The sequence below is a fragment of the Rhinoraja longicauda genome, chromosome 4 (genome assembly GCF_053455715.1).
Source record: "Rhinoraja longicauda isolate Sanriku21f chromosome 4, sRhiLon1.1, whole genome shotgun sequence".
Classification (NCBI taxonomy): Eukaryota; Metazoa; Chordata; class Chondrichthyes; order Rajiformes; family Arhynchobatidae; genus Rhinoraja; species Rhinoraja longicauda.
The window spans coordinates 13,306,345-13,330,425 of record NC_135956.1 but is presented as its reverse complement, the minus strand read 5'-3'; the positions used below and the strand labels follow the sequence as shown (position 1 = coordinate 13,330,425).

The window sequence follows — 24,081 nt, the reverse complement described above, 5'->3', positions numbered from 1 at the left end:
AGATAGTCCAAGTATATTTAAGAGCAGGATAGAAATTGGAAATGATTGGAAGATATTGGAATTGAAGTACTTACATAAGATGCCTACACGCGTGCGCAGAACAAACACGTCCACGCCTGCGTAGTTGGGGCCGGTTGAGCCGGGCTCGGCCGCCTGTCTCTTCGGGGCGGGAGAGCCAGGCCTGGTGCCGGAGGAAGCAGCCGGAGCCTGGGCATGGGGCTGGACGTGGCCGGGTAACCGTGAGCCTGAGGTGGGCCATGGGGAAAGACAGCAGCAGCGGTGAGGCCGGGCATTGGTGGAGCCCGAGGCCTGGCGCTGGGCTTGCCCTTGGCTCCCCCGTCCCCCCTCCTCTCCCCGGCTGGCTCAGCGCCTTCCCCACGCCGCCCAATGTCCAGCGGCTCAGCAACAGTGGGAGAGCGGGGGGGGTGGTGGATGAGGGAGGGGATGGAGGAGGAGGGGGGGGGGGGGGGAGAGAGAGGGGAGGGGGGCCACTTGGTCCAGTATCCCTCTGAACCTGGCCTATCCATGGACCTGTAAATGTTTCTTAAATGTGATAGTCCTTGCCTAAACTACCTTCTCTGGCAGCTCGTTCCATACACCCGCCACCTTTTGTGTAAAAAAAAAGTTACCCCTCTGACCCTTATTAAATCCTGGAATTTAGAAGAATGAGAGGGGATCTTATAGAAACATAAAATTATTAAGGGATTGGACAAGCTAGATGCAAGAAACATGTTCCCGATGTTGGGGGAGTCCAGAACCAGGGGCCACAGTTTAAGAATAATGGGTAGGCCATTTAGAAATGAGATGAGGAAAAACTTTTTCACCCAGAGAGTTGTGAATTTGTGGAATTCTCTGCCTCAAAGGCAGTGATGGCCGATTCACTGGATGCATTCAAAAGAGAGTTAGATAGAGCTCTTAGGGCTAGCGGAATTAAGGGATAAGGGGAGAAAGCAGGATCGGGGTACTGATTGTGGATGATCAGCCATGATCACATTTAATGGTGGTACTGGCTCAAAGGGCTGAATGGCCTACTCCTGCACCTATTTTCTATGTTTATCTGCCTTCCAACAGTTTTCCTAACACCATTTCCTGACTAATGTGAATTTCCTTCAGTTCCTCCCACTAGATCCTCGGTCCGCTAGTATTTCTGGGAGATTGTGCCTTCCTTAGTGAAGACAGAACCAAACAAAGTCCTCATTTAACTGTTCTGCCATTTTCTTGTTTCCCCATTATAAATTCACCTGGCTCTGATTGTAAGGGACCTACATTTGTCTTCACTGATCTTTTCCTTTTTACATATCTAAAGAAGCTTTTAGAGTCAGTTTTTATATTCCCCACAAGCTTTCTTTCATGCTCTTTTTCCCCCTCTTAATTAACCCCTTTGTCCTCCTCTGTTGAGTTCTAAATTTCTCCCAGTCCTCCGGCTTGCTGCTTCCTCTGGCCAATTTGTTTGCCTTTTCCTTGGATTTAACACTATCCTTGATTTCCCTCGTTGGACACGGCTGAGCCACCCTCCCCGTTTTATTTTTTCACCATACAGGGATGTACAGTTTTGGAGTTCATCCATGCGGTCTTTAAATCTTTGTCATTGCATCTCCATCATCAACCTTTTAAGTATAATTTGCCAGTCTATCCTAACCAATTCCCATCTCATAATAAAGGCCTGGAGTGGTGGGAGAGACTAGGACCAAAGGGCACAACCTCAGAATAAAAGGACGTACCTTTTGGAAGGAGATAGGTGGTGTATCTGTGAAATTCAATGGCTGTGAAGGCCAAGTCCATTGATATTTTTAAGGTGGAGATTGATAGATTCTTTGGGTGTCAGGGGTTATGGGGAAAAGGCAGGAAAATGGGGTTGAGAGGGAAAGGTAGATCAGCCATGAATGAATGGTGGAGTAGACTTGATGGGCCAAATGACCTAATTCTGCTCATAGAACTTATGGACTTATGAAACAATAAGCGGTGGGTGGGGTATCTTAGCCGGCCTGCGCAAGTCGGGCTGTAGGGCCTCTTTCCTTGCTGTACGACTCAATGACTACTGTCATGTGTTTTACTGTCTGTGCCGAAAGAGAACAATGAAATTCTTAGAAACAAAGATACTGGTTTATACACAAAGTGCTGGAGTAAATCAACGGGTCAGGCAGCATCTCTGGAGAAAAGGGATAGATGATGGTTCGGGTCGGGACCCTTCAGTATTCCTAAATTGTTTTACTTGCAGCAGCACAACATATTATGTAAACATAGAGAATTTGAAGTAAACAGCGTCAAAACCAGCCCCTCAGCTCACCAATATGCCAATCAATGATTATCCGTAGATAGACAAAAATTGCTAGGGTAACTCAGCGGGACAGGCAGCATCTCTGGAGAGAAGGAATAGGTGACATTTCAGGTCGAGACCCTTTTTCAGACTACCGTACATTGGTTCTATGTTATCCCTGTTTCGAATCCTACACTCTTGGGGCAATTTACAAAAGCCAATTAAACTACAAACCTGCACGTCTTTGGAGTATGGGAGGTCTCCAGAGTACCCAGAGGAAACCCACATGATTACAGGGAGAACGTACAAACTCTGCACAGATAGCACCCGAGGTCAGGATCAAACCTGGGTCTCTGGTGTTGTGTGGATGAACAATAAAAAAGTAGAAACAAGGAACTGCAGATGTTGATTAATACACAAAAGGACATTAAGTGATGGAGTCACTCAGCAGGTGAGGCAGGATCTCTGGATGACATGGATAGGTGATGTTTCAGGTCGGGACCCTTCTTCAAATGAGGTCTAGACCCAAAACGGCACTTTATACTTTAGAGATGCAGCACGGAAACAGGCTCTTCAGCCCACCGCGTCATCGCCGACCAGTGATCCCTGTACACTTAATGCTATCCTACACACTAGGGACTATTTACAATTTATACCAAAGCCAAATTAGCCTACAAATGTGTACGTCTTTGGAGTGTGGATGGAAACCAGAGTACCCAGGGAAAACCCACGCGGAAAATGTAGAAACTCTGTACAGACAGCACCGTAGTCAGGATTGAAACTGGGTCTCTGGTGCTGTAAGGCAGCAACTATACTGCTGCCCCCATGCCGCCCAAAATGCCACAGTGTTCTCCGGAGATGCGACCTGACCTGCTGAGTTACTCCAGCACTTTGTGTCCTTTTGAACAAAAAGGTAGTTCAGTAAATAAAAAAACAGGCAATAATAGTGCAAAGAGAAAAACAATGCCCCCAAGTCCATGTAGTGCAGAGCTTAGTCAGAGGTTGTGAAGTTTAATAGCCTGATCGTCGTTGGGTAGAAGCTACTTATGAAGCTAGACATTACAATTTTCAGGCTCCCATACCTTCTTCCCAACGGCATGAGTTTTAGGTTTTCGAGATACAGAATGGAAATAAAATAGGATGGTTAATTCACTAAAGCCTACTGTATTTTCTGCTTTTCTAAAAGTTGAGATTTTCCCTTTCTCAGCTTCCCATGTCTTCTATTAGAAACAAATAACTGCAAATGTTGGTTAATACACAATAGGACACAAAGTGCGAGTAACTCAGCAGGTCAGGCAGCATCTCTGGAGAACATGGATAGGTGACGTTTCTGAAGAAAGGTCTCGACCCAAAATGTCATCTGTCCATGTACTCCCGAGATTGTGCCTGACCTGCCGAGTTTTGTGTCCAGCACTTTGTGTCCTTCCATGTATTCTAGTGCCTGATATGAATGTTTTTGTTCAAGAGAAGTGGGCATCAGTGGAGATGCCAGCATTTGTTGTCCATCCTTAATTACTCTTGAAATGTGGAGGCAATTAAGACTTAATCATATCTTGGATCTGGAGTTACATGAAAGCCACATTGGATAAGGATGACAAATTTCCTTATATAGCTTAGACATACAGCATTGAAACACACCAAGTCCACTGACCATTGTGCAAACTCCACCCAGACAGTGGCCAAGGTCACGATCGACCCCGGGTCTCGCCCTTTGAGGCAGCAGCTCTACCATCCGTGCCACTGCGCTGTTCTTTTCTGTTTCCCATCATGATGTCTCATTTAAATGATCAATTTTGGTGAAATGTCATTAATCTGAAACATGTGGGTGGAGTTTACTGGAAACTGCAGTGAAGCTGCGTGATCTGCTGTGTTATTGCAGATCACGCAGATCTTTTGTGGTAAACCAGCATCTGCTGTTCCTTGTATCTACATGAAACAACACTGTATTAATTCCACACTAACCCCATTTTAATCATAGAGTTACACAGCACAGAAACGTCCACACGTACATGGCGACCTAGTTGCTTCACCAGACAAATCTCACTTGCCTGTACGTGGTCCATGTCCCTCCAAACCTTTCATTTCTTTTAAATGTCACAATTGTAATTGCCTCAACCTCTTCCTCTGGCAGTTCGTTCTATATATGTACCACGCTATGTATGAAAAAGTTGCCTTTTGGGTCCCTTTTAAATCTATCCCCCCTCTAACCTTAAACCTATGTTCTCTAGTTTTAAAGTTCTATACCCTGGAAAAAAAGACTGCAGCTGTTCACTTTATCTGTGCACTTTATCTGAACCTCTGTAAGATTCTCCTGCAAATTTGACCTAATTTAACGCTGCGGTAGTAACATCTTTCCTGACTTGATTCAGCAAATTTGCCCAATGTGCAGAACATAACCACCAAAGTGTAAAACGGAAACCAATAAATTTTAGAAATTAGCTTATAGCAAAATGATTGTGAACAAATCGTTACCCACCTGCAGGCAAGAAAATTATTCTGAGTACTGAAAATTTATTGTCATAATTTAATGGGATTGATTCGATTGGCTTCTTTTGTTTTCACTGATGGGTTTCAGGAAGCCAGAGAAACTTGGTGATTTAGTATTTAAAATTAAATTGTTATCAATTGAATGATTAGAATGGGTTAATTGGCAACACACGAGTGGCAGAGTGGCAAAATGTAGAAACAAGGAATTGCAGATGCTGGTTTACCAAGGAAAGATACAAATTGCTGGAGTAACTCAGCTGGTCAGGCAGCATCTCTGGAGAACATGAATAGGTGACGTTTCGAGTCAGACTGAAGAAGGGTCCTGACCCAAAATATCAGCTATTCACGTTCTCCAGGGATGCTGCCTGACCCGCTGAGTTACTCCATTATTTTGTGTCATTCCAGAACTGATGCCACCCGCTGTCTAACCTACACTAGTGAAAAGTAGAAACTGACTGGTGACAATCAGGAAACAACCCAATGCAGCAATTCCTTTGTTTGGCCTGGAGAAAGTCAATGCTGGAATTTCCTTCAATTACTTCTCCACTTCTCCCCAATAGGAAAACATGAACTCCCCAAAATAATTTGGATTCCATCCATTTGACTGTTAAAAATTAAGGAGTCTTCCAAGTAAAACCTAACTGCCTGGAAATCTCTTCTCTTGGATGGTAATGAATCTCTGGAATTATTTTCCCTAGAGAATGATGGAGGCTAGATCATTGGATATATTGAAAGTGGATTAAGTAGGTTTAGGTTTATTATTGCAATGTGTACTGAGGTACAGTGAAAGGTTTTGCTTTGCATGTTTTCCAAATGGATCAGATATGCTATATATCTGATCCATTTGGATCAGATCAGATACTGTATCCAATGAAATCATACTCAAGTACAATGGATAGATAAATATTTGAAAGTTTTGGATTTGAAATTGAGGATTACGGGGAACTGGCATGGAAGAAGAATGGAGGCCAACGTAGATCTATGATCATGATCATATTGAATGGCAGGGCAAGCTTGAGGCTACCCCTGCCCCTATTTTTTTGTGTTCATATGCTGTTTCCAAGAAACATGCAGGCAGCAACATTTAGCTTTGTCAATTAAGAGTGAATGTACAAATCCTTCTCAAATACCACTGTTCTCAGAAATTAATGTACATGTAAACTGATATTCTAACCAAAGGAACCACCATAGACCATTGCGCATTGTAGGGACAAATAAGTCAGTTTGCATTGCTCTTAAGATTTTTCTCGCTCTTTCTTACCACTGAACTTCACCGGCAACATGTTTCCTGCAAGATTGAAGTTAACATAATGGATGATTGATAATTAGGTGACTTGCAGACACTAGAAATTGTAGATGCTGGAATCTTGAGCAAAACACTAAGTGCTGGAGGAAAGACACAAAGTGCTAGAGTAACTCAAAGGGTCAGGCAACATCTCTGGAGAACATGGATAGGTGAGGTTTCGGGTTGGGAACCTCGGACTGTTAGGAGTAGGGGAGAAAGTGAGGGAAAAAAGAGGTGTGGTAGGCCTGGCAAGTTATAGGGGATACAGGAGTGGGGGCATTGATTAGCAGATGAGTGGAGTAAATGACAAAGTTCAGAGCTGTAAATTCTTGATTAGAACGGGTGTCAAGGGTTATGGGGAGAAGGCAGGAAAATGGGATTAGGAGGCAGTGATCATCCGTGATTGCATGGTGGAGTGCACTTGATGGGCTAAATGGCCTATAACTTGTGAGACAAAATGGTGTCAGATAAGGAGAGGAAAGAAGGATGGAGGCATGTGTTTGGAAGGGCATAGGGGGAGGGGAAAAAAGGGGGGTAAAAGGGAAATGGACTGGGGATGTGAGACGGGTTTACGATAGCTTCTGCTTCTCGTATTCTGGAAAAGATTGAGGAACGAGTGTGAAGTGGAATGTGAGGAGGAGAATTAGGTGAGACCATATGTCATATTTTATAGTCTCAGCAATGCCACCGGTCATGGGCTCTGGAACAATCTTTTTAAAAATTATCAAAATCACCAAAGTATGTATATTACAGTTCAAAGACCCTGCTTCTGGAGGAGAGGTGACACAGGTTAACTGGAGAAACAGCACCTCACATTCTGCTTGGGCATTTTACAACCAATGATATGAATGGTGAATTCTCCAATTTCAATACACCCTTACCTCCGCTTTCAGGCCCTTCAACACTACACAGCACTTACATCAGCAACTACGATCTTCTGGGGTTAAGAGGGAAAGATAGATCAGCCATGATTAAATGGCGAAGTAGACTTGATGGGCCGAATGGCCTAATTCTGCTCCTATCACATGAACTTCTAAACTTCTAATGACTGTTTATTTGGTTCTATATACTCAGCAGACCATTATTCTTCCCCTATCCACCCTTATTGGTGTGTCCCCTATTAGTCTTCATTCTTTCTATTATGATGCACTAATAAATATATTGTTATCCTTGAATCTTTGTGTTAACTTTGACAAAAGTGCTCACTCCCTGCTTCCTGAACATGTGCCTGGAAGGTTTATTGACCCATCTGATTATATTATATATATATTATTAGTGTTTACTATTGCACCAATCAAATGTACTTCCAATTTAACCCTGAAGAGGGCACTTTTGTACAAATGAAAATTATTGTTCCAAGGTGATAAGGAACTTCTTTCAATGATAAATAATTGCGACCCTATATACAGGTTATTCTCCCATGTATAATTTGAACACAGGAATTAATAGATTAATGCACAGTTAAATTATTGGACAAAATAATGCAAATGAAGACATGTTATATGTTGATCTTCCTAAAAGTTATTTTTAATAAGCATGAACTAAAATCTTGCATTCGTTATCTGTGGCTACCCCATGCCAGGATGTGGAGGCCTAAATATCGAAGGCTCCAGCAATGAGATTTGAGTAACGGCAGGGTTCTCAAAGGCACAATGAGGGACTCCCACCATTGAAATGTCCTTGAAAATCTTCTATAGTTGACAAAACCTACTTCGCAGCTTTGTTGATTCTCAGAGTTGTGAGGGTTTTTGAATGCATCTGAAGATGTATTTTTTCTTTTTTTTCCTGACAAGGCCAGCAATTTATCTGCCATCCCTAATTGCCCTTGAGAAGATTGTGGTGGACTGTCTTCCTGAGGTTCTAAGGTACTGGTGAAGTGAATAGGATGTTCCAGGATCGATATCCAGAAAAAATGAGGCACAAATGAAATGTTTCACAGATTTGACTTTAGCTCATGGATGGTACAATGGCTTTGGGCTGTCAATTGGTGAATAATTTATCACAGGATACCCAGCCTCTGATCTGCAGTGGTAGCCATGGTGTTTATGTGGCTCATCCAACTGAGTTTCTGTCAATGTTGTTCAACATGATGATAATGGTCAGGAACTTGGCAACGATTAAGCTAAGTGGTGAGAGTCTGTCTTATGTGTCCACTTATCAGCCCATCCTAGAATGTTTCCAGATCTTGCTTTGTGCAGGCATGGACTCAGTCACTGAGAAATGTAGAAGACCAGGAATTATATTTTTTTGGATATTAAAGGAGTCAAGGAGTAAGGGGTTTATACAAGAGAATGCAGCTGTTTTTTTTTTAAGCAGCCATGATTTTGCTGAACTGCGGACAGGTGTGAGGGGTTGAGTAGACTACGTCTGCATCCTTTTGTTCACCCATCAAATTGATGATCTCTACCAGCTAAGAGAACAAGAGCAAAATATGAATGAGAACATTATCTGCAACCTACTCCCCCCGCCCCCAAATTCTGCAATATCACACCAGTATTGCCACAGCAACCATCCTTGTTCTCTCTGGCCTGCTGGGTATGTCACACTGTTCTGCAATTAGTGCAGGTCTTTCCAACTTATGAACATCCCATTTAGGTACAGCCCAAACCAGGAATGAACGTTTGCGATTGAGGGGATGGATTTAACGGCTGCAGCGAGGTTGCAGGCATCTTCTGCTGCATCAGAACTCAGTTTGCTACTGCATTTATGATTTATGAACTGTTCTGCTTACAAATTATTCTCAGGACTGGAAACCTGTCATAACCTGGGGAGTACCTGTAAGACATGCACACACACCTACACACACTCTTTCCATAGGTGCTGCTGAGTTTTTCCAGCATTTTCTGTTTACATTTTGGATTTCCAGCATAGACAGGGTTTTTTTTTTATTGTCATCAATTACACAAACCTTTTCATTTCATTCCTGAAAGAACTCTAAAAACTAATCATGCACGACTTATATTTAATCAGTTAGTACAAGAATTAGCTTATTAACACAAATCTTTCTAATTCTCAATTAATTTTGTGCTGGATTATTTTTAATTAAAATTTTCACTGGACCAAAGTCATGCTCAGTGGTTTATCAGTTGTACATGCATTTCTCTCCTGTATTTTTTGATTCCATGTGTGACATTTACAATATTCCAGACTCTGGTGTTAGTTTCATATGGATTTTTAAAATCCAATCACAGTGCTCTCTTCTTTTACTATGACATCAAAAACCACCAAAAGTGAAGACGTTCAATATTTCTCCCAGTGCTTGCTCACCTCAAGATCACCATTCCTAATCACTCACGTTTGTTTTCTTTAGGTGTTCTTTTACTTTTCCCTTGTTCTCTCACTTTCTTTTCAGTTCTCCCCATCACTCTGTATTCATCTTGATTTCTACTTTAATAATAACAAGATATTTAACATGAGCCTTCTAAATACATTTCAAGAGATATTGCTTCCACTTCAGGCAAAACTAGAACATAGAACATGGAAAAGTATAGTGTAGCAAGAGGCCCTTCAGCCCACGATGTCTATGTCAAAAACGAAGCCAAGATAAACTCATCCAAAGTGGCTGTATGTGATCTACATCCTTCCATTCCTTGATTATTAAAAACAATATTTTGCTTTCAAACATATTTCTTGATATTTGTAAAAGTAGTAATTTGACATAGTCCAACAAATACACTAAAAAATGTTTATCACAAAGTGATTTATATTCAACCATTCCTTGCCTATTCCTATTATTGCCTTGTTGTATTGTGCTCCACCATCACCCCCGGTGGGGGGATTGCCATGGGGGACCACCGTGAGGTACTGATGAGGCAACGCCAAGATAGATTTGGTCTCATTTAATGAGAAATATATTTGCATTAGAAGCAGTTCTAAGAAGCTTTGTTAGGTCAACTCCAGACAATGGGGTCATTTAATGAGAATAGGTTGTGTGTATACTGAGTAATTTAATAGAATAGTTAATCTTATTGGAGGGGTATTGAAAGGCTAGATACTGAGCATGTTTCCCCTCATTGGGGTATCTAGAACTAGGATAATCAGCCCCTTAAGGGAGAGATGAGGATAATTTTTTTCTCATAACGCTATGAATCTTTGGCATCCTCTCTCCTGCGAAATCTATGGCAGAATTGTTGAATATACTGAAGGCAGAGTTAGACAGTTTTTTCGGCAGTGGGCCGGAAAGTGGAGATAAGGCCAAAGGCAGATTATGCATGATCTCAGTGAACGTTGGAGCAGGCCAAGGGAACATATGGCCTCATTCACCCCTTATTGCTTGTGTTTTGAAGTTTGCCCGTCTGTATATGTACCCTAGAAAATCAGTTGCACATAAAAACCAAAATGGAGATAAGGAAATGGACCCCAAACAAAATATTGAAAAGGACCTAATTTTGATTTGAGCGAATAAAAGCTGTTTATTAGGTCTTAAACTATTGTAACAGAAATTCAATATGAATGCCGAAGCTTGGCGTTCTGCAATCTTTCACAAGATTTTGGGGATTTTGTAATGGTAAATGCTGTTGAAAAAAATGACAGAACCTTGTGAAAATATTCAGAGGCCTCTTGTTTTGGATGTCCTTATTTCCAATGAGAGGATTTGTCAAGTGTGTACCCCATCTATCTCTTTAACCACTGGATCCTGGTTTCACAAGTTCTATGAGTAGAATTAGGCCATTTGGCCCATCAGGTCTCAATCATGGCTGATCTCTACCTTCTAATCCCATTTTCCTGCCTTCTCCCCATAACTCTTGACGCCCGTTCTAATCAAGAATTTGTCTACCTCTGCCTTAAAAATATCCACTGACTTGGCCTCGACAGCCCTCTGTGACAATGTTCCACAGATTAACTACCCTCTGACTAAAGAAGTTCCTCCTCACCTCCTTTCTGAAAGAGCGCCATTCAATTCTGAGGCTATGACCTCTGGCACTAGACTTTCCCACCAGTGGAAACATCCTTTCCACATCCATTCTATCTAATGCCTTTCATTATTCTGTAAGTTTCAATGAGGTCCCCCTGAAACTTCTAAACTCCAGTGAGTAGAGGCCTAGTGCTGTTAAATGCTCATCATATGCTAAACCACTCATTCCTGGGATCATTCTTGTAACCCTCCTCTGAACCCTCTCCAGAGCCAGCACATCCTTCCTCAAATTTGCTCACAGTACTTCAAATACGGCCTGACCAATGCCTTATAGAGCCTCACCATTACATCTCTGTTTTTGTATTCCAGTCCTCTTGATATATATGCTAGCATTGAATTTGTCTTCCTTACTACCGATACCAAATTAACTTTTTGGGAGTCATGTACCAGCACTCCCAAGTTCCTTTGCACCTTCGATTTCTGGATTCTCTCTCCATTTAGAAAATAATCTACACCTTTATTCTTATTACCAAAATGCATGACTCCGCACTTTGCTATACTGAATTTTATCTGCCACTTTACTGCCCACTCTCCTAATCTGTCCAAGTCCTTCTGCAGAGTCCTTACTTCATCTACACTGCCTACCCCTCCACCTATCTTAGCATAGTCTGCAAATTTGGCCACAAAGCCTTCAATCCCCTTATCCAATGTGAAGTAAAGCAGCCCCAGCATCGACCCTTGCGGAATTCCACTAGTCACTGTTTTGTGATGTTTCATCGCCTGAGAAATAGTAACTACCACCAAATTGATTTTAAAGATTGAAATATGTTTAAATGAAAAACTGGGAATCATCACTCAGAAAATATTCAATGGAAAGAATTGGAATGATTCCATTTGCTAAGACTGAGCAATGTGCTTTTATGGCTTCACTTGTTAAATGTGCAACGTGTTGGAGCCCTTTCTGTTAAATCTTCATTCTTCACGAATGTGATTTCACTTAGAATCCCGTTGTGCATTTACAGTTTTATTCGCCTAGATTTAGAGACATTGCAAAAATGAACATCAAAATATTTGAACTTTCAAATGCAACTAATGTTTTTTGAGTCTTATCTCAAGGATGGCACTTTAAACATTCGAAGATGTTGTCAAACAAGTAATTGGATTTAGCTATGAATTGGGCACTTCAGATTTTCATTTTCAATTACTTCAACATTAGGAAGATGGACATATGGGAGATAAAATGGCAAGAACAACAACAAAGAACAAGAAGAAGCCAATCAAATTAAAAAAATAAACCAGAAGATCAATTAAGGGGGAAAGAATGGTGATATGAAGAAAGACACGAGGCGTGAATAGAGGGAAAAGGAAGAAATGGACGGAAGACCTATATCCAGTCCCAGTCTGAAGAAGGGTTTCGACCCGAAACGTCACCTATTCCTTTTCCCCAGAGATGCTGCCTGACCCGCTGAGTTACTCCAGCATTTTATGTCTGTATCCGGTACTAGATGTCGTGTTTGGTAATAAAGTCCCCAGTCATTTCCACTGTGTTTGCTAGCGGAGGCTGTGTGAAGCGGGCAGTATCTGTGCTGAGATTTGTCGGAGATTGAGCGCGTAGGCATCTCTCTGCAGGGCTTCGACTTGTGAATGAGTGTGTGCGTGTGACCGCACAGCCCCGCCACTGAAACAGCGCAACTTGCTCAAATCAAAACAAAGTCAAAGCAGCGACAGATAGATCGCTGAGATAGCTCTCGGAAAGACATCTGCGCGAACCTGTGCTGCATTTCTTGATATTTAATTCGCACTCAATTCAGAAGAACAAAGTCATCAAGTTTGTTTCTCTTCTTAATCATTAATCTATCAAACCATGGCTTGCCCGGAGGAACACCCTTTTTCAACAGAAGCGTCGAATTGTGATGCCACATCTCCGCTTCAACTGAAGAAAGGCATGTCTATTTTCCTGGACGTGAGTATTAACCAAAATATCATCAACCGATCACGATTGTTGAGAGGTGGTCTGAGTGAATAGCGACAGCTGTAACACAAGCCGTCCGCAATTAATTTTCTTGCTCTTTTTTAGAACTACGTGTATCAAACGAGCACTGCAACAATACACTTAGAACGGTTTAGCGACGTGCCGGGGGACGAGATGAGAAATTGAGATTTGTAGTTTTCAGGGATAAAAACCAACCTTTAAAAATATGCTTGGTATTGAATTAGAAATCGTGGAGTTTGGGCGATGAAGAATCACTTCGAGCAAATTGTTAAGGGGTTGGACAGGCTAGATGCAGGAAGATTGTTCCCGATGTTGGGGAAGTCCAGAACCAGGGGTCACAGTTTAAGGATAAGGGGGAAGTCTTTTAGGACCGAGATGAGAACGTTTTTTTTCACACAGAGAGTGGTGAATCTGTGGAATTCTCTGCCACAGAATGTAGTTGAGGCCAGTTCATTGGCTATATTTAAGAGGGAGTTAGATGCGGCCCTTGAAGCTAAAGGGATCAGGGGGTATGGAGAGAAGGCAGGTACGGGATACTGAGTTGGATGATCAGCCATGATCATATTGAATGGCGGTGCAGGCTCGAAGGGCCGAATGGCTTACTCCTGCACCTATTTTCTATGTCTATGTTTTCTATGTTTTTAATTGCCGAGAATAATGAATAAATGGAAAGGTTCAGCAAAATATTGCCATTTGCTGCCACATTTCAACATATATTTTTTCCAGTCAAACATTTGGAGAGTTAATTGCATCTGCTGCAACATCAATGTGAATGTGACACAAGGAACTGCAAATGCTGGAATCTTGCACAGAACTCAAGAGTGCTGGAATAACTCAGCGAGTCAGGCAGCATCTCTGGAGAACGGGCAGGCGACGTTTGGGGTCGGGACACCTCTTCAAACTAATTGTACTTGCAATCAGTTCTACGCAAATTGCGTTCCACCCAATGTTAATGTGACGGTGATTTTTGTTTTAATCAAGAGGTTGGAAAAACATCAACTTCAAATTATTTACCAACCTTTGTCGTTACCTCCCGCTTCAACTCAAAGGAAAGGTAACCAGGTCCCACTCACGTAAAGATGCAAATTAAACAGCCTAATACAAAACTTGGAATTAAAGTGAACGTTCCTAGACATGAAAACTATATCTCTAGAGTTATAAATAGGTAACATTTATTTTCAAATCTAAGACCGAATCAGCTTAATTATCCCAGCTCCCAAACAAATAGGATTTGCTCCCATTCGTTTAAGATTCCCATTTGTTCCTTGTTGTCAAGGAATTTTGGGAGCTATCCGTTCAGAAATTATGTTACTCCTCCGCGGCAGTTTGTTGATAATCTAATTTTACTTGGTAATCGAGGATATGAGTAGAGCAGAGAAGAACTGCTTAATCGATCCCAAATATCATGCTTTGAGATATAAGGAAAGCTGGTTTGAACGTTTGCAGGGTTTAAATACACGTTCAGGCGGCAATGATGACTGCGACCACTGTTAAATTGCTGATAGACACAAAATGTTCGAATAACTCAGCGGGCCAGGCAGCATCTCTGGAGAGAAGGAATGGGTGACGTTTCGGGTCGAGACCCTTCTTCAAACTTTTCGACCCGAAACGTCACCCATTCCTTCTCTCCAGAGATGCTGCCTGTCCCGCTGAGTTACTCCAGCATTTTATGTCTATCTTCGGTGTAAACCAAACAGTCTTTCCAGGTGAGGCAGAGGTTCACCTGCACCTCCTCCATCCTCATCTACTGTATCCGCTGTTCCAGGTGTCAACTTCTCTACATCAGCGAGACCAAGCACAAGCTCGGCGATCGTTTCGCTGAACACCTCCGCTCAGTCCGTCTTAACCTACCTGATCTCCCGATGGCTCAGCACTTCAACTCCCCCTCCCATTCCCTTCTGACCTTTCTGTCCTGGGCCTCCTCCATTGTCAGAGTGATGCCCAGCGTAAATTGGAGGAACTACACCTCATATTTTGCTTGAGTATCATCATATCATATCATATATATACAGCCGGAAACAGGCCTTTTCGGCCCACCAAGTCCGTGCCGCCCAACGATCCGTACATTAACACTATCCTACACCCACTAGGGACAATTTTTACATTTACCCAGCCAATTAACCTACATACCTGTACGTCTTTGGAGTGTGGGAGGAAACCGAAGATCTCGGAGAAAACCCACGCAGGTCACGGGGAGAACGTACAAACTCCTTACAGTGCAGCACCCGTAGTCAGGATCGAACCTGAGTCTCCGGCGCTGCATCCGGCGTAGTTTACACCCCAGCGGTATGAACATTGATTTCTCTAACTTCTGATAGCCCTTGCTTTCCCTCTCTTTCCCTTCCCCCTTCCCAGTTCTCCCACCAGTCTTCTTGTCTCCGACTACATCCTATCTTTGTCCCGCCCCCTCCCCTGACATCAGTCTGAAGAAGGGTCTCAACCCAAAATGTCACCCATTCCTTCTCTCCAGAGATGCTTCTTGGCCCGTTGAGTTACTCCAGCATTTTGTGTCTACCTTCGATTTAAACCAGCATCTGCAGTTTTCTTTCCTACACATCTGCAGTTCCTTCCTACACGGTTAAATTGCTCCCGGGTGATTTGCTTTAGAGAGCCTCGAAGGAACAGATGCTCTTGCGTACGCAAGTAGATGATTTACTAGGTCTACACCTTTACCAAAATCGTTTTATCAACTGACATTGAACTTCTGCAGATACTGGTAATCTGGAAATATTCTGTTAGACAGGAAGCATATGTGGAGAGAGAAACAGAATCAACATTTGAGGGTCATGGTCTTTCATCAGAACTAGGAGTACAGGCCAAGATGGTGAAATATACATATTTAATACTGCAGATGCTGCAAATCTGATATAACAACAGAAAACTTTGGAAACCTCAGCAGGTCAGCCATCTGTTTTGGAAAGTGAAACAAAGTTAATGTTGCAGTATACATAACTGGAAAAAGTCTCAAGTTGTAAGATGGGGAAGGATGGAAAGAAGAGTTACATTGAAGAGCCAAAACATAATGACCACCTGCCTAATATGCTGTTGGTCCTCCGTGTGCCGCCAAAACAGCGCCGACCCGCCGAGGCATGGACTCAACAAGACCCCTGAAGGTGCCCTGTGGTATCTGGCACCAAAACATTAGCAGCAGATCCTTCAAGTCCTGTAAGTTGCGAGGTGGAGCCGCCGTGGATCAGACATGTCGATCCAGCACATCCCACAGATGCTCAATCGGATTGAGATCTAGAGAATTTAGAGGCCAGGGCAACACCGTGAACACTTCATCATGTTCCTCAAACCATTCCCGAACAATGTGTGCAGTGTGGCAGGGCGCATTATCCTGCTGAAAGAAGCCATTGCCATCTGGGAATACCATTGCCATGAAGGTATGTACCTGGTCTGCAACGATGTTTAGGTAGACGACACGTGTCAAATTGACATCCACATGAATGGCCGGACCCAGGGTTTCCCAGCAGAACACTGCCCAGAGCATCACACTCCTTCCACCGGCTTGTCGTCTTCCCACAGTGCATCCTGGTGCCATCACTTCCCCAGGTAAACAGCGCACACGAACACAGCCATCCACATGATCTAAAAGAAAACGGGACTCATCGGACCAGGCGACCTTCTTCCACTGCTTCAAGGTCCAGTTCTGATGCTTGCATGCCCAATGTAGGCACTTTCAACGGTGAACAGCGGTTATCATGAGCACTCTGACCGGTCTGCAGCTAAGCAGCCTCATACACAGCAGGGTGCGATGCACTGTGTGTATTATGACACATTCCACTCGTGACCACCATTAAAATTTTCTGTGACTTGTGCCACAGTTTTCTGTGACTTGTGCCTTGTCGGTTCGGACCAGACGGGATAGCCTTCGTTGCCCTTGCGCATCGATGAGCCTTGGGCGCCCAACACCCTGTTGCCGGTTTGTGGTTTGTCCCTCCTCGGACCACTGTCAGTAGGTACTCACCACTGCTGACCGGGAGCACCCCACAAGCCTTGCCGTTTCAAAGATGCTCTGACCCAGTCGTCTGGCCATAACACTCCTGCCCATTTCTCCTGCAACCAACACATCAACTTCAAGAATTGACTGTTCACTTGCTGCCTAATATATCCCACCCTTTGACAGGTGTCATTGTAACAAGATAAGCAATGTTATTCACTTCACCTGTCAGTGGTCATAATGTTTTGGCTCATTGGTGTATGTCTCTGATGGAGAGAGACCTTGATCTCTTGGTCACCATTTGCCTTGGTAAAATGCTGATGAAACCTCCACATGAAAAGACTTTTTAGATCTGTGATTATGGGGAGGAAAAGGGTAAATGGACAGGTGATGCCTCTCGCGCAGTTGCATGGGAAAATACTATATAAAGAGGAGCAGTTAGTGGCGATGGAAGACTAGACCAAGTAATTGCAAAAGGAATGAACCTTTCAGAATGCTGCAAATGGAAGGGAAATGAAGATCAGCGATCAAGCGAATATCAGATGACACCGTCGTCATTGAATTCAGTCTCTCTTGTTCTCCACCCCATCACAGACACTCCCTTTCAACGCTCTGAGCAAAACACACGCTGCTTGAGAAACTCAGCGTGTCAAGCAGCATCTGCGGAGGGAATGTGCTGGCAATGTTTCGGGTTGGGACCTCGCACAAGTAAACATTTATGGCTGCAGTAGGGAGTCTACTGGGTCAACCATGGGTATACCATGGGTGAACATGGACAAACAGCAGGAGATCACCAGGAATCACAGAGTGGAATAGGGTCTCACAAAACTTCTGTCGGAGAGTGGAGGAGAACTTCTTCAAAGTTGCCATACTTTCAGGAGATTTTGCAGTAGAACAGTAAAATGGAGACACAAGGAAAGAAGAAACACACATGGTCCTTGTATCCCTTTTATCTGAAGTAACTGCAGCAAGTGGGAGATCCATGGGCAACATTCCCATATCTGAGGTGGAAAGTTATGGGATTTAATGAAATATTCTGGGCTGATACTCCACTTCACTATCTCGAGTACTACCCTACTGATGTCCCAAATTTGCATGAAACATTAAACCAAGGCCCCTTCGTATCTTTCGTGGCCCGAATCAATGAAGCATTGTGATACTTTTACAATATCTTGGTGAATGCTCAGTAACCTAATCAACATCAATAAAATTATCACAGACAGTTGCATCATTGCTGATTGTGGATTTTGTCATTTGGCTGTTCCATCTCTCTACATTACAAACCGTGATAACATTTCAAGAGCTGCTGAATGCCAATAGATTGCAAAGGGTATTATATAAATGAAACATGATTTTAACAACTCTATTTTCCATATAAAAATTACATTGGTTATAGGGAAATCAGTGGAAAAGATTCTTAATGACAGAATTTACTCAGATTTAGAAAAGCATACATTAAGTAGAGTCAATAGGCTTTGTGTGGTGAAAGTCCTGTCTCACAAAAAAACTTTTTGTTGCGTACTATCAAATCGAAGAAAAGATTATACATGTTTACAATCAAGCCATTCACAGTGGACAGATCATGAATAAAGTATACAATATTTAGTGCAAGATAAAGTCTAATAAGGTCTGATTAAAGATAGTTCAAAGGTCTCCAATGAGGTAGATGGGAGGTTAGGACCGCCCTCTTCAAAGGATACAACAGAATATAGACCATTTGGAACTTTGAATGGATAAATGCAAATGGAGTTTAATCCAAACAAATAAGTTTGAGCTGATGTATTGTGGGAGGTCAAATGCAAGAGGAAAGTAAACAGTAAATGGCTGGAGCCTCAGGTGCTTTGATGTACAGGGCAAAATTGGGGTGCAAATCCATAGTTCCATAAAAATGGCAACCAAAATATGTGTGCAGGTATGCTCACCATCAGTCAGGGAATTGAATATAAAAGTTAGGAAGTCATGTTAAATTATTATGTTCCACTAAAAACATGCTAAGAATTGTATAGATGCTAAGGAACTGCAGGTGCTGGTTTATTTTTTAAAAAGACTAAAGTACTGGAGTAACTCAGCGGGAAAGACAGCATCTCTGGAAGACATGGATAGGCAATGTTTCGGGTCAGGATCCTTCTTCAGACTGATCATAATAAGGTGAGAAAGCAAGAAAAGAGGTGGGGGCTCTTCACCTATAACCTCTTATTATCTGCTGCACCTTTTTTCCAGATTTCTCTGCCCTACTACAATCAATCTGAAGTAGGGTCCTGACTCAAAATGTCACATATTCATGTCTTGCAGAGATGCTGCCCGATCCACTGAGTTACTCTACACATTATTTTTTTTTCTCAGAATTTTAGATTTAGATTTAGATTTAGAGATACAGCGCGGAAACAGGCCCTTCTGCCCACCGAGTCCGCGCCGCCCAGTGATCCCCGCCGGACCAACAGAGACCACGTAATATTAATTCAACAATACACTCTGACCCACTAATTATACCCCTCCCGTGTCTCTAAAGCACCATGGACTGCTAAAAACATAAATAAAGAATTAATAATTAGCAAATAAGTAAACAATTAACTCTTTCATCACGGAGGAACACATCCCGAAAGAGCGTGCACCACATAATGAATGCTCTTATCATTTTGTCCAGTTGAAAGTAGGTGCCGAACCCTCAGTTGCTGGAAAATCAGTGGTGGACCTGTACTACTTTATGTCTTTTCAATTATAATTACAAATAGAATGTGTGCACTTGTGTTGCCAATTTATTGGAAAAACAACTGTTCAATTAAATTTGAGATAAGAGTACTTAGAATGTACCTTTGTGGGTGGCTTTTTTTGACTTAGCAATTAATTTCACTGGCTAAGCTGGTTTTGAGGTGTAGTGCAGATTGAACGCAAGTAATTTTGGGTCAAATTTTTTAACTTAGTTGAACCTTTGTCCAGCACATATCATGCTTGTATTGTCTGTAATATGCTAAGATATTCAAAAAACATCTGTATTAGAACAAATGACTAACCAAAGTGATTCATCTGCAGAAAACATGGATTATTTTCAGTACTTTCATTAGTTGACAACTTTTTCACCTTGAGTTCCTACAGTTAGACATAACTCACTATGGCTTTGACACTGATTGCACATTTTTGTGTCTGATTCATTTCAGATTTTACGAAGAGCTGACAAGAATGGTAAGAGTTTTGAAGTTCTAAAGCTAATTTTACCAGTTCCCCAAACAGAGGGATTATTTTCCTTTTATCTCAGTCAGTTTCCTTAGATATCTTGAAAAGTTCGATCAAATCAACTATTTATCTTCAGAATTCCATGGAATACAAGTCTAGTTTGTATAATCTTGCAACTTCTCAGTTCAAATTATATGGACCTAAGCTGGTAAGTGGCTAGTAACATACACGTTTAATAAGTGCTGGGAATTAATACTTTTAACATGAGAGAGTATCACCAACCAGCCTTAACGTTCATCAGTATCATCACCTCTAGATTTCCCACCATCAATATAGTGGGGGATTGTCATTAACCAAAATGGCAGTCCAGTCTAAATTAATTGTGGTTGCAAGATCAGGTCAGACACTTGGTATTCTGCAGCATTATTCACCTTCATACTCCCCAGACCTTTGCTACCATCTAGACAATTGAAATCAGACATGTAGTGAATATTCTCTATTTGCTTGGAGGAGCTCATCTCCAACAATTTTTTTTCAGGAGACACATACAGTCATTCAGGACAAAGTATCGCATTTGATTAACACCCCGTACATCATCGTGAACATTCACTCTTCCTCTTGCGGGAGTATTGTGTACTATTAACAAACTGACTACTGTGGCAACTCATCAAAGGATCCTCAACAGCATCTCCCAAGGCCACGATCTTCACCTACTGTCCAAACTCTAATTTTTGCTGCCATACATTTCAAGTTATAAAAACTCTGTTAGTTGAATTAAATTCCATATGAATGATTGATTACCGCCGCCTTTGCTGGCCTTTTCCTCGAATACCTCAAAAGCAAAGATTTCAATCTCATGTTAAATTCCCAACCACGTGGCTGCCCCTTCTTATGAATGCACATTCTGGAGCTTTAAATACAGATATATTGTTTTATTTTTACTTTTACTCTAAAATCCCCAATCTAACCTCTCTCTTCCTGACCACCTTTTCAAGATTTTCAAAAATCGACTTCTTGGTTACCATTCCCAATTTTTGGTTAATTACATTTTTATTTCTTTTTGAATACACCTCCATGGATGGATTTTATGCTGCTTTTTAAAATTAGAACAATGCATATATTGTTGTAAGGGTAAAAACAAAAATTAATACATTTATTTTTGGACAAGAAAAAATTTAGTGATTTTCAATAAGCGAGTTCGGTATTACAACTGTGCATGCCCAGGTTATGGGTCATTCGGGATAAACATTCTCACCAGCTGAGCTACTGTGTGTATACAGACCTACGTTTCATGCGTATTTTCCAGTTTTGCTTCTTCGAGGGAAGAAAATACTGCTTTCAAAACTATCAACTAGGTGTATCTATGGTTCATTTGTACAAAACTATGATGATTTTGATGGTTTAATTGGCTTTTGCTTGGTCGCTTGCTGGCCTGCTTTGGTGAGTGGGCGATATAGTGATGATTAATAACAACCATTTTTTATTGTTTTTGTTTTGGAGGAGGGGGGGAGAATGAAATGAAATGTATGATTTCCATAACTATCAATAGATAATATGAAAATTATTTGTGAGGTTTTCACCTCTTACTATACTAGTCCACAGCCATGGGCTGTATGCATGTTTGTTGACTTCTGAATGAATTCTGCATGTACATGTGTTGGTAAAGTTGTGAGGTACAAAACTTAGTCACGAGTCTCCTGATTAATTATGTATCTTCTGATTCCCATTACATTGGCTAATTTTAATCAGTATTTGACATTCTAATTTTCAGTTTATAATCTTGTGATTGTATAAATCAGTTCAATATGCTTGCACCATTTTCTTTTGCATTGTAACTTGTACCAGTCTGTAATGGACATGCTTACAGATTGTGATTTGATAAGGTCCACGCAGCCGAAACAGATAATAGATAAATTCCCGGCACTGAGATGCATTCTCGACTGCAGAGATATTTATAGGACAACCACGGCGTCTACAGTTGCAGGCTTTGACATGGTCCGACTACAACATTGTGAAACTATTGGTTGGAATTGCCCCAAAACCTCACAAATAATCACATTCGTATAAAAAACTTGGAGTGGGCGATCATCTGATACACACATTTTTAGGAAGAGTGGATTTTTGAACTTAGTTGATCCTGGGCATTGCCTAATGGTGGACAGAGGATTTCCCATTCAAGAAGATTTGATGTTTCACCAAGCCTGTTTAGAGATTCCCCCTCCCTCCCAGCGATGGTTATCAGCAAATGACCAGAGGAAAAAGTACACAAAACTAAAAAGGTTGCCAATGTCCGCATAAATGTTGAACGGGCCATACGTCATCTAAAGTGGTTTAACATCCTGCGAAAGACTTTACCCATCACTTTAGTTCCACGTATTGATGATATTTTCACAGTCTGCACAGCATAATGTAATTTACTGCCTCCATTGGTGTGTTAATGAGATGTTGTTGCACTTGCAGATCATTTTGATCAGAAGTTCAACTTTAAGTTCAACCAGATTTGATATGAACTGAAATCCAGAACTCAATCAGTAAATGTACAGAAGTTCATACAACTCTTAATTTCTTTCATTTCATTTAATCATTTATCAACTATTGTTTCAGTGTACATTAGCCATTAAGTTCACTAGCAATGCTCTTTGTTTATCCCGAATGATCTTTGACAAATCCCATGATTCTTTGCATTTAGCGAGATACCGAACTCGCTTATTTTTGGTTAAACTGACATGACAGCACAATATATAGAAGCTATTCATTAGGTACTAGAGAAATTGCTAATCGCTGATATTTTCTACTGTCTCAGTTCGAACAGATGCAAGTTTACATTTATTACTCTCATCTATCACGTTTAGGTACATTATTGTCTGTGTACCAAAGTACAGTGAAAAGCTTTGTATTGTGTGCCATACAGATCAGATAATACTATACATAAAAACAATCAAGTCCAACTCAAGTACAATAGGTTTAGCAAAGGGGAAGATAGTGCAGAATATTTTTCTCAGCATTGTAGCGCAACAGTTCCATAGACAAAGTCCAATGTCCGCAATGGGCTAGAGGTGATTCGGTCAGTACCCTAGCTTATGGAAGGATCTTTCAGAAGCCTGATAACAGAGAAGAAGCTGTTCCTGAGTCTAAATTTGAAGAAGTGCCTGTAATCTTTTTTTCCTTTTCTAGTCAGTTTACTTTATTTATACCTTTTCTAAGTTTATCTTATCCTTTCCTGGTTTAGTTTAGTTTAGTTTAGTTTAGAGATACAGCGCAGAAACAGGCCCTTTGGCCCTCTGGGTCCGCGCCGACCAGCGATCCCCACATATTAACACTATCCTACACACACTAGGGACATTTTTTACATTTACCAAGCCAATTAACCTACATACCTGTACGTCTTTGGAGTGTGGGAGGAAACCGAAGATCTCGGAGAAAACCCAAGTAGGTCTCGGGGAGAATGTACGAACTCCATACAGACAGCACCTGTGGTCGGGATCGAACCCGGGTCTCCGGCACTGCATTCGTAGTAAGGCAGTAATCCTACCGCTGCGCCATCGTGCCGCCCTTTCTGAAACTTTCAGAATCCTTGGGCTTACAGTTGGCTTGATACCTTTACAAACTGCCTTGTTTTATTCCAAAATCTTTCATAATTTCTTCAGTAGCCACAGATTTTCACTTCTTGGTGGAATCTACATTTATTCTTTCAATGGCCATACCCTACAATTACAGTGCCCTCCATAATGTTTGGCTCAAAGACCCATCATTTATTTATTTGCCTCTGTACTCTGCAATTTGAGATTTGTAATTTAAAAAAATCACATGTGGTTAAAGTGAACATTGTCAGATTTTAATAAAGACCATTTTTATACATTTTGGTTTCACCATGTAGAAATTACAGCAGTGTTTATTCAAGTCCCCCCATTTCAGGGCACCATGATGTTTGGGACACAGCAATGTCATGTAAATGAAAGTAGTTAGATTTAGTATTTTGGTGCATATCCTTTGCATGCAATGACTGCTTGAAGTCTGCAATTCATGGACATCACCAGTTGCTGGGTGTCTACTCTGGTGATGCTCTGCCAGGCCTGTATCACAGCCATCT

The 24,081-nt window shown here is 41.6% G+C and overlaps 1 protein-coding gene across 5 annotated transcripts in view; it reads left to right on the top strand.

The window, feature by feature from the left end:
• Positions 1-24,081, top strand: part of necab1 (N-terminal EF-hand calcium binding protein 1) — a 109,621-nt gene that overhangs the window by 2,877 nt on the left and 82,663 nt on the right. For 2 of the 5 annotated variants that reach the window (XM_078397209.1, XM_078397210.1), the window contains exon 2: positions 19,976-20,000. The exons of 1 other annotated variant lie outside the window; for it this stretch is intronic. Coding sequence is in view for 1 of the 4 variants with exons in the window: in XM_078397208.1 (XP_078253334.1) it covers positions 12,749-12,847; positions 19,976-20,000 (124 nt within the window). In the remaining 3 variants the exon portion in view is untranslated. Of the gene's footprint in view, positions 1-12,452; positions 12,848-19,975; positions 20,001-20,122; positions 20,200-24,081 lie in introns of those variants that run through there. 2 more of the 5 variants (XM_078397208.1, XM_078397213.1) reach the window with 2 other exon arrangements.